This window comes from Neopsephotus bourkii, unplaced genomic scaffold (genome assembly GCF_033783945.1).
Source record: "Neopsephotus bourkii isolate Nb327-2 ecotype Australia unplaced genomic scaffold, CSIRO-AGI_Nbou_v1 NB_1825, whole genome shotgun sequence".
Lineage (NCBI taxonomy): Eukaryota > Metazoa > Chordata > Aves > Psittaciformes > Psittacidae > Neopsephotus > Neopsephotus bourkii.
This window is the reverse complement of record NW_026902298.1, coordinates 11019144-11031170: the sequence shown is the minus strand read 5'-3', so window position 1 is coordinate 11031170 and position 12027 is coordinate 11019144. Positions and strand designations below refer to the sequence as shown.

At 38.7% G+C, this 12027-nt stretch overlaps 1 protein-coding gene across 11 annotated transcripts in view; it reads right to left on the bottom strand.

The window, feature by feature from the left end:
- PHF21A (PHD finger protein 21A) overlaps positions 1-12027 on the bottom strand; it is a 132142-nt gene that overhangs the window by 96324 nt on the left and 23791 nt on the right. For all 11 annotated transcript variants that reach the window (XM_061343431.1, XM_061343433.1, XM_061343425.1 and 8 more), the window contains exons 2-3: positions 4743-4783; positions 856-991 (exon numbers count right to left, since the gene is read on the bottom strand). In XM_061343431.1, the coding sequence (XP_061199415.1) occupies positions 856-909 (54 nt within the window). In that variant the 5' untranslated portion in view covers positions 910-991; positions 4743-4783. The remainder of the gene's footprint in view (positions 1-855; positions 992-4742; positions 4784-12027) is intronic.

Sequence of the window (12027 nt, the reverse complement as noted above, 5' to 3'; positions counted from 1 at the left end):
TCCACTGTGTAACAGTTGTGAGCTTCAGATATCCAACAGAAACACCTGGGTAACTGTCTTCGGAAAAGGTCTCACAGATAAATTTAACATTACAAGCTGGCAGCTACTCTGCATTTATGGCTGGAGGAGTTTTGTTCCAGGAATTAATAAGCATATGTCATAGAATCATAGATGGTTAAGGTTGGAAAGGACCTTAAGATCATCTTAAGGGTAAGAGAGTGTTCTAATCCCTCTTTTACATTTGATAAATTATGCTTTAGTAGTAGTAGTAGTATTTCTCATATTGTAAAAGAATGGCAAACTGAAACTCTACTGCCATATAGTACCAGACTAGCTACCAGTAAAAATACCCAAAAGTAAAAATTTGAGGCCAAGCGCTACATTTTGGTTAGCAAAACAACACAAGTGCAAGTTTAGAAGGTACTAAAGTAGAAGACACTCCGGAGGAGGAGCATCAGATGAGACTATGCGGCACTATGCCATTTCACTTCAAAGTTCCTCTACCATATTCTTCCGCTGCCAACTGAATGCTGAAGTTGGCTTCAGAAGCTTCCAGACATAAATTGCTGAATATGGAGTTTTCAGAATGTTTTTATCACTGGTGCAAGTATTAAAAGGAAAAAAAAAAAATGCCCACCCACAGCCTGATATGGAGATGGTTCACATTTGCTAAAACTCAGCAGGTGGTGGGGTCAAAATGCAAAGTATAAAATCCTAAAGTAGCTTCATGGTTATAAAACAATTATTACTGTAGTTGTAGTGCTATTACTTAATGCTACCGTTAGTAGTAATACTATCAGCAATACTAACGCTGCTTTAAATTGAAAGTCGAAAGCAAGAAAGAATACAAATTACCTGGTGAACCTGAATTTCCACTTTCAGAGCCTCCTGTAGAGTCTGCAGCTCCATTCTCTACCTTCTCCACTTTCTCTAAAAGTGTCTTTGCTGATTCCAGTGCCTTTAGTTTGTGGTTTCCTCTTTAACACCAGTGCTGTAGAAAAATAAAAGGTTTTCTTTTGGTTAGTGAAGGGCAGAAGTCAAAAAGGAGATAACAGAGCAAGAATTCAGTAGCTAACTACATGCAACTGCAGCTTTCTAGCCTAAACACAAACAATCTTTCCAACACAAGAACTCTACAGGCTGTACGAAACGCCTACCTTGGAGTCATTTAGCCAAATTTGTTACTTCTCACATAGCCCAAAGTTGACATACTTGTCCCTTATCTTAGTTTGCAGGCAGCTATTTCCTACCAATATCCTACTGCAGTTGCATATTAAATCAGAAAAAAATTAACTACCAAGAAGGTTTTAAAAATCTGGGTAGATGAGAAAATATTCCGGAGACTAAAATTCTGCAACCCCAACAGCAATGAATTGTTAAACAGAACGTACTGCATTAGCATACTTCCATGATACTACAGAGCTGTTCTTAGATGGGATGGTGTGCATGCAATTTGACTGAACAACGTTAGTATATTAATAACCCACTGCTCAAAGTTAGTGCTGAGTTAGTCACTTCTGTTGAAACCTATTTTGAAGGAACACAAGATTGATATAAAGCAGCAGAATACTTTTTCAAAACCATTAATTGTTAAATCTTTTTAATCCCGGAATTCTACTTGTGGAACATGAATATTGAGTTTACCATCTTCACTTGTACTACAAACAAATTAATCCCTCCAACCTCTGACATACAAAAGCTTTATCAGCCATACTTCTAAAAGCCTTGGAAGTTGGACAAGAGATTTTTGCTCATAAATACGTTAAATGTATCAGCTTCTGAAATAGGATTAAGACTCCCATATGCTCACACATCACAATGGAACCAGTGTAAAAACATCTATAAATACATACACATAAAAGCCATCCGAAAACATACTACAGCAATCTTTGCAGCCACTTTTCCATCCAGATACCATCCATTAAAGGATTGCTGAAGTGTTAAAATAGTTCCTATTCTTTTAGTTTTTGAAAATTGCTCACAATTATTACACAGGTATTGTAGCCAACTCGGAGGCTTTCTTAACAGGACTTCATTGTTTTCAAAAGGATATTGACAGTTTAGATTAGACATGTAAGCTGTAAAAGGAGAATAATTCTCATAAGTTAAAGACTTTTAACGTTGTCTCACTACAGTAAACTGAAGTGCTGGACAAGTTTGTGAACTCCTGAAAATGAAAGAGGGGTAGAACAGGAGGGGGTATTTGCTTATTTAACTTAATTGTTTCTCTTTCCAAACTGAAATATGTTACAAAAAGAGAGGACTACAAAGGGGTTTAAAAAGCATTATATTTAAACTCATTCTCTGTCAGTGCTGTCTGCTGTTAAAGTTACTTACTTAAATAACAAAGGCTCCATCAGATTCTCTAGTCAACACATGAAATGACCAGCTGCAAGGGCCTCTCCCACATGTGACACAGATGAGCAAAACCAGCTGCCTTTGCAGCACTACTCTCTATAAAATTGTAATTTGTATCAAGGGATACATGGAAATTACATATAGTTCCCTGTTCTATTACCACAAACACTAATGAGAAAACAGAATCCTGGATTATTACTTCCACTCACTGACAAGAACAACTATAGCCTGCATTAGGACCCTAGCATTGCAGTTTTGAAAGAAACCATGCTTCAAAAAGACACGTGGGAGGCTGGCTAATGAAAACTGAACCTTTTAGAAGCCTTGGAAATTCAGGTTTTGGGTAAAGATACAGATACGTCCAGTGTCTTCAACAAATGACAATAACTCATAATAAATAGCTAGTACCACTCTGTAACTACGTAACTTTACAGTTTAATGCAAAACAGCAGAGGAGAGTCCTCTCAACTGAGAATGCAAACAATATCTGTAATTTTAATACATGTGACTGTAAAGCTCACTACTAGTTCATGGGAAAAATGACATGGTACTTCTGTAAAAGACCAAGCAACTACGATTAATGCACAACTTGATTTGACCAATAGGAGTTGTAGTATTAAAGGTTCATAAAAACTAATCCAAGCTGATTTCACAGATACCTGGAACAGCTAGAAAGGTTTTTTCCTTTCCTTCCTAAAAAAGTTTTTAAGAGATTTAAGAAAAAAGTGGTAGTGCTTTGAAGAAGGAAGTGGATGCTCAGCCCAGCCATGTTCACAAGGGTGAGAACACGAAAAACCGTAATTCACTTAAAACTTTGTTCAAGTTTCTGATTTCTGAACAGGAAATATATACAGCTGTTACTCGACTGTACTCCTCTAGAACTGAAACACTCGGGAACATGCACTTGCAGCTTTCCTTCCTGAGGAATAACTATCCAACATTATCCATGTGCAAAAATTCCCCTGAAGTACTTTAAACATTTACCCAATGTGATCGTTCCTTACCTCCAACAAATCCTAGGCTGTATTTTTCTGGTTTATGTCATGTAATGTCTAGATATATCTGTGAGGGCAGCCGATTATATATTGTGATAATATAGCAATAAATCTTGCTAGTATTCCCTTTGAAAGCAGGTACATAACTACATAAGCAAGTAGTCACATAGACAGTCCGAGTGCAAAACTCTTCTGTATTTTGAACTTTTATTCTTTCAGACTGAACTTCAAGGAAAGATTTAAAAACTTAAGTCCTGTGACATTATAAACTACCTAGAATACCACATCCAAAAATGTATAAAGTCATCTCTGGATTAATTATAAAACATACTGCATTTTCCACTTTATTTTTATGACAGTGGAAATGGTTCAGTTAAAAAGCCTGTAGATGATTGAAATTGCATGGATGGGTTGGTCTGCAAACATCCTTCATCCCACTCATTTTTAAAGGAAAACATGCAAATGCCTTGTTCGATGCTTGAATCATCTATTTCCAAGGGGAAAGCAGAGGACTGTGGAGTACCTGCATCCCTTGCACACCCAGACATACTGAGAGCAAGAGGTAAATTTGCCATTCCTTGGATTTACTGATTTCAACTTGATTTCAACTACTGGAGGCAGCAGCCCTTCATTCAGTTTCTTGCTAGGACTCATTTGTTATAAGTAATCTCTTCTATCTTATGTGGTTGCTTCAGGACTTAAAATTTCATACTTGGATAAGTACACCAATGCACTGCAGTTAAGATAGTAGGTATTTATATTGTATATATATGTATATATATGTGTGTATATATATATCTTCTGAGACTGAATCAAGCCTTCAACTCTACAATAATCACTTAAGTGCATTAACACTTCTCTATTATCATCTCAATTAAATACAATCCACACCAGAACCTCTAGAATATCACAAAAGTATTTAAACTACAGCTATTTTGGAAACTACACTAGAAATACAGATGATGGCAAGGTATACAGATAAAAAAAACAAAAGAACCACACAAAAGCTTTGAATGCCTTCTCTGTGCATGGAAAGACTGATTAACTTTGAATTTCAGACAGAACTCTTTCTGCACCCAAAATCCCTTCAAATAAATCTGGTATTAGACAGGGAAAAATATATATTTAAGGTTATTATTTTGAGCAGATGAATTTAAATATCCTCGGTACTTACAGACCCTTGGGCCCAAATCTCAGCCCTGCACTGATTTTATTCATAGGACTGGGGTTTCCATCAGTAACATTTACTTCTTAAGTTTTATTTTCTGAATATAAGAACAGATAGGATTTCAGTTTCTGTGAACATCAAACTTTTCCAGGAATGGAGGCCAGCTCTTCCTATCATCTGTTCTTAGGTAAACCACCTTAGCCCTGGCAAGGAGTACTTACCGGTTTCAAGGAAGTTGTTCCCTTCAGCTCTCTACCTCCTCCTACAAAAAGAAAACAACAGTAAGAGATTATTACAATCATCTTAACTACAGTTTGAAAGAGAAAAAAAGAAAATTCAAGGATTTGGAAAGTTGGGGAAGGAGCTGTTTGGGGTTTGGGAGAGGATTTTTTGTTTGTTTTTTTTGGCATTTGGGTTTTGGGAGGGTTTTTTAAATGCTGAAACTATAAAATGCCACTTGGAAGGAAAAGCTGTTTGACACGGCAGGGAAAGCCAAGGAGACCTACAATTCTAATCTGGATTAAAATACAAACTATTACTGTCACTAGGGGAAGAAGAGATTACAGGTACAAGCTTTTCTAGTTCTGTGCAAGGCCTGTGTCCCTTTCCCCAGGGGGAAATACCTCCCCTCCATCACATTTAACATCTAAATCACAGGCCCTGTCACTTGCCACATCTAAGTATGACGAGGTTACCCCCCCCAGGCACTTGGCCATCACCTCTGCTAGAGGGTATACCAAGACAACAAAGATGGTAGAGCAGGTGGTGTGTCAGCAGTCACCAGAGCTCAAATCCCAGAGCACTAACGTAAACTGAAATCAATGGCAGTTTAAGCTAATACCCTAGGTCATGAACTGTGGAGGCTGAGAGGATACGCTGCTCCGCTGCCTGAGTCATGGGAAGAACAACCTTTAGCAGCAGAGCAAGGTAGTACGTCTTAAATCATCCTCATATGAATCATAAAGGACTCGTGAGTCAGAGTCCTAAAAAGATAGCTGAAATATAAATGATAACTCATTTGCTCAATTACTTTCCCTGATGCTAAAAAGAGCCTCCAAAACACACCAATTTTCTAGTAAAATACTAGAATATTAGTGTATTTTAAGCCTCAACTCTACACCCAACAAGATCCTCGCAGATATGTTTCCAGCCACACACAAGTCGTCACAGTGCTGAAGTTTAAGTCCCAGCCTTATAAATAGACACAGCAGTAGAAAGCCACATCATCATCATCTCTTGCTCAGTGGAGACCAGCACAAGTGGAGGAGTTCACATTTCCTAACCAGCAGAACCAGGATGCTGATGAACACCAAGAACGGCAAAGAGAACAGGAAGCCTACTGCTGGGAGTGACTGGAAGTTGTGTCACTCCCCCAGCCTCAAATCTTCTTGTGTGCTTGGAACAACAAAATATAACAAAAAAATAAGTTAATTTTAGAGTCATTTCATCCAACTGCTAACATGGTAGGTTATAAACTGGTGAGTATGGACCGTTCTGAGGCTATATTCACATTAAGAGCTTTTGCTCTGGATGCTACAGAATTTGAACACTCCTCATTGTTAAGGGTGCTGAGGGTGTGATTCTCAAACACTAATTGTTTCTTCAATATTAAAACCTTAGTTAGCACCTCCACCTCCCACTATCAGTCACTTATTTAACTGGCTTAAAAATCTATCCAGGAAGCTCTTTCATCATGCAAGCACTGGACATCCCTATTGAACAAACCACTACAACTGTATCTCCATGCTATTATTAATAATAATTGAAAAGGAATCTCACTGCTGTAGGTGACTAACTCTGGAAAGCTGAACAAACCAGTGGGTACCACACATCTGCAAATACAGCCTGAGAATAAAGGAGCGTGATTTTTGTTCTAAAAAAGAAAAATATCAATGCACTTGTAGCACAAGTACACACACGAACTGGAGAGAAAATTGACACTTAAAAATAACAGCATGATTAACTGCTCCTTCCTTCATTTTCCCCCTTACATAAGGGCTCTCCTCCATAGCAGGACCTTACCTTCATCAAGGCTGAACTGTACAGAATAAAGCTGCACAGTTACTAACCTTCCAACTGCATTTAACCACTCTGAAGGGCTGCAACCCCAGGCTGGGAGCCCAGGGACTCACAAGGATGAAGTTAGGAACACCAGGAATTTAATCATGACTGACCAAGTGATTTGCTGTGTTGCCTTGGAGAAGTCACTTAGAGGGGACCTAGACAGGGAACGGAAACACATTTGCATCCTCCTCTGCACATAATTTACTACAGGGTTTTTCTTAAGCATTTAGAACAGGTTAATGTTTGAAAGTCAAGCCTTTGGAAATACAAAATACTTTCATTCTATCCCCATGCAAGTGTAGCTTTTTTACTGGCATCTCTGCCTCATTTAGCAGAGGGGACAAGCTTAGAGAATCAAGTATCAGCTGAATAATTTCTTTTCCTTCCGAGTTTCCAGTTTGCATGGCTTTTTTTGTTCAGTATCTAAGTGCTACCACAAAGAAAGAATTGGTTTTCTCATAAGCAGCACACGAACAACAGCCACAGGAAAAACTTGCTCCTGACACAGGCAAGTTTTCTCAGATAGGGAATTGAGACAGAGGAATGAAGAATAAACATACAAGATTGGCAACTCCAAGCATCTTAGACTTATGTTTTCTACTACTCTTAATATTTATGGTAAAGAACAGTTTATGACCAATTCAATCTGTAGCTTTGGTTCTTGACTATTCTCTGCATTTGTGGCTACGGGGAACTAACTCGGAACAGTATTAATGAAAAAGGTACCAGATAAAATCTGCTCTATAGGTTAAATGAGATTATTTGTTTGCAGCAAGAGTACATACACGAACTCACGCTGCCTTTCTCACTCACTACAAAACACATTAGGAAGGTTAAGACCACGCAGCTCACAATCATTCACATCAATAGAGAAATCTAGAGCTTAGCGTTTTCCAGGGTTTAACAAAAACTCCAGCAAGTAGAAATGTATCAAAATCTCGGCTATTCATTTTACTGAGGTTGCCTTTAGAAGGCTCTAGAAACACATGCTGTAAAAGCTGTGCAAGGCAGGAGTCTGCCTGGCTCACTCTCAGATTATTACAGTATATTCTACAACATTTGGGGGTTTGTAAAACCCCAGCTCTAGAAGTCATATTTCTCTATCCACTTTTGCTTCCCAAAACCTATGAAGGATTAGAAGAAAAGCCTGAGCAGTGCTTTCCTATGTTTACTGCAAGCTAAAAAAGCAATCAGAATTAGCATTAGCCAAATAAAACAGTAAAGTGTTCGAAACAAGTTTTCCTTAGCGAGACCAACCATTGAGAATCTGATTAGCATTGAGAATCCTGTTAGTGCTACTAAATAGCAAGGGTAGTTTGATACATACATACACTTGACGTAATATTCTCACCCCACACACACATACACACACCTAAAAAGGCTGTTGAACCTTTTCAACAATTCTATATAGTATCTATAAGGAAAAATACATCACCATTACCAAAACGGTCATGTTCTGCAGATCAACTTCAAAGTTTATAAATAAGAAGAAAGTTCCTCACTCTGTGGGACTGTTACAAAAACAGAGACCTCAAGCATGAAACAGAGGGCATCAGAAGAACAGACACACGGCAGTTAAAACATTTTCACATACAGAACCTGAAGGCTTAAGACTGTTTCAATGCTCGGTATCTGCATATTAAGATGTTTGGTTACATCACGCAGCTACCTATTCTTACATTCAAGTTACACAATAAAGCTTATGCTACTGTAACTAGAAACTCGCTTGGAAAAAGTGGGAGAAGTGACAAGTTACTTTTAGCCATTTTGTCAGCATTTTTCCTAACTCTAAAAGACAGCACACATTTACTGTCAGATCATGTACATATAAAGTTCCTGATTAAAGTTACATCTCACATCACAATACTTAATTATGTCATTTTTATGTTTTGCCAACAGGACCTCAGTCTTGTTCAAGTGCAGAGGATGGACTTGGATGAGAAAGGTCTAATGGCTGTGCACAGGCAATTGTGAGCTCGATACTATTTCACATTTCAGGGCATTGCTTGTCAGCATTAAGGGTAAAGCATTAATTAAAAACTGAATTTATTTGGTGCAAAGAACACCACACACAGAAGGTATTAACAGTATTGTCCAGATCTTTGTCTTCAGATGTGAATTCCTCAAAGCAATAGCTCTTCTTCCTGTATTTGAAAGGCACCCTGCATATAGAGAACTCAGTATATTCTAGGAAAACAAGCCAGAACAGTTATTTCACTGTGATTTTGACATCAGAAGTGACACAACTCCTATTCCTCAACAGGACAGGATTTGTGCAGTCTCAAGAAGACAGAGCAAGCACAGCCCAGACATGTGATGTACAAGCTCTTTTAAGTGACATTATTATAAGCTCACGTTTCAATGACCATCGTTAGCAAAGCTGGTGCTGTTGTTTCTCTTATTAAAAACAAGGCACTCCCGTGTGCCAGCACAGGGAATCTGACCTTGCCCATGTGCAGCAGCTGGGAGAACTCCCAGTCAGCCCAGTAACATGTGCCAAGCAGGTGGTAAAGGGACAACAGGATTGCCCAAGACCATGGAGACTGCAGTGTCTAGCCATGCCTTCCAGTATGTCCAACCTGCACAACTCCCTGTAACTTATCCCCTCTTTCTCCCTATCCCCCTACAATCCCATGTTCTGCCTACTGGGAAGTTAGCATGAGGATGTTTTAAAATATCAGCATCACCTCTCTCTCACCTGAGTACATTAAATGTACGTGGCTTTGCACTTTTCACTCGTGCACGAACCCCTCTGCTTTGAAGAGTATTTCTCTAATCAGAGAAGCATCTCCTAAAGCCACTTTACACTTGAAAGGGAAAAAGGTTGCATAATTTAACTCACCAAGGATTAACCATTTAAGCCATCTTTAAAATAAAACCCTCCTCCTCCCACTCCTCACACACATACACCTTCTAAAGGAAGAGCAGAAAGGTGCTCCTGTGAAAATAACCAAACAGAACAAAACCAACCACAAAACTCACCACAAGTTCAGTTCCTTGCTTTTCACTTTCCTTCTATAAGATAAGTAAGACATTCAGGGAAACTGTTCGGGGTTTTTTAATAAGTAACAGTTAAACTAGAAAATTATAGTAAATCTGTTTCTCTAATGTATGACTATTAATAAGCCTGTCAGAAGCTCTTCCTGGCTTGATATTAAGGGTCCCACCTAACCCCTTCTGACATTCATAAACCCACCATGAGTACAATGCTGCTTTTTACACCCAGAAACCATCATATGGGGATGTTTTACAGCACTTGTTGCATTCAGAAGTTCTGGTACTGCAAACAAATATAAACAAGAACATTACACCTTACTTTGCTCACTGAGTTACTATTCACCAGTTCTTGGGTAAACACAAAACCAGCTTCTATGCAGCGTGGTTAAATTCCTGCTCATGTCAAAAGCTGGATGACCTCAACTTTAATTTTAGTGGACTGCTTTGCTATTTGGAAGGACTGTTTACCTATACATACACTAAGAGGAACCCTCAGGCCAAATTATGTCCATAAGTTAATGCTTTACTAATAGCGCAACAGCAAAGTGTCACATCTAAAGCTGAGAGCAAAGTAATTTCTTGCAAATATGAAAAGATTTACATGATGGAAAGACATAAATCAGTCAAAAACAGCGTCTGGAGTTTTGTTCTACCACATAAGGTTCCTGAAAATGTGTTATTGGGTGGTTGTTTTGGGGGGGTTGTGGGGGTTTTTTTAGAAAACAAAGTTTAACAATTAAACGTCCAAAAACGTTCATTAATCTGCTCTGTCTTAAATCAGGATTTCTTCTTTTTAGATCATTTTAGATGTGTTTTAAAAGTGTACATACTTTTATGGTAAGGGAAAAAGGATGAAAAGCTTAATACAAGCCAGGAGTTGTGTGCTCCTAGCTATACTAGTCCATTAGCCCACAAAAGGCAATTATTTGAGGGAGGTTTTGTGTTGTTTTGGGGTGGTTTTTATTAACATGCCTAGAAAAATCAGTTCATTAACCTGTACTCAGGGTCCATTAACCTGTTCTTAAGGTGCACTGAAAATTGCTCATTCCAGCCACTAAGTTTTCTGCCTTCCTTTCCTCCTTCAGAGACAAAAGAGTATTTGGGGAAAAGGAGATAGAGAAGGAGTTTTGAGGAGGAGGGAAGACTACTTTATAGGAAACACATAGAGTAAGATTCCTAGTAATTGATTTTAAAACTGAAGGTGCAAGGAACAAGAAAAACTTAAGGAAAATCACTCCAGTACTGATTAAAGTATTTCACTCACACACACGTGCACCCCTAAATTCCACTCAGAATGGAGTGATCTCTGATTTCTTGTTTTGTTCTTTTAAACACAAGGAGAAATTTCATCCTGAGTGCCACACTATTTTTCCCCTTCTAGCAATCCACTTTATCTTGGAAATAACTGGTTTGTGGGAACGATGTGCTAGTGAGGCAGAAGTGCCCTAAGAGTCTGGGAAGAAGTCCAGAGTACAGGGGGAGATGAGTAGTGCTGCAAGGCTGCAGGCATGAAATGCAAAATGAGAGGGATCTCTGACTGGCACTGGAAGTGCTACTTCACTTGTGGTGGGGAGAACTTCAACTATGTGCACATCCCCTGCTTGTTCAAACTGTTCCCTGAATTTTATATACTAGAGACGCTAAGAATACAACCAGAAAAGCAGCCAACACCTCGACCACAGAACAGTGACATTCAAGGACAACTTCCATCTCTGGAGCGGGAAAGTGCTATTAACTCAATCTGCCAGCAGGGGGAAATGCCAAACAAGTGAAAAAAAGTTAGGAGAACAAAACAGGAAAGATGAGGAATAAAATCAAACAAAACAAACCTCCGTCACCCCCTCTGAGCACACATATTCTCAGCAGATAAGGAAAGGTTCTGCTCCTGAGAGGGGAGGCAGGACAAGGGAAGTATACATGACTTTAAGCAACCAAGTATTTTGCATGTTTTTCCAGGCTTTAGAGAGAAAACAGTGAAAGTGCCAGTTCAAAATACAAGCACGTAAGAACAGCACCAGCAAACACAAGCTTTCGGTTTCAGTGTTAGCACAGAGTGACTGCAAATCAAAGTTTTCTTAAATCTAGCACTTCAACGAGAGCAAAGTATTGTAACTGCACATCTGAGAGAGCCAAGGTGGAAGAATATGAATTGTTAGGGACTATTCAACGTGAACGTATGAACTAATTTAAAGGGAATATATATATTCTAGAAAATCATTCTGCATTACAAAAACCTTCCTATTACACTTATACAGAATCCCAAGAGGCTGCAGTTTCTTGCTGAAGAAACTTCAGAACAGCAGGGGTCCCATTAGACACCCTGGTTTACTCCTACATTAAAAATACTGTGCCTACGCCACTTCCATGCTTATAAAGTAGAATGAAAACTACTTAAAGAAGTGTAAGAGTTAAGGGAACAAATAAGCATTAAAAGTACTTTGATGA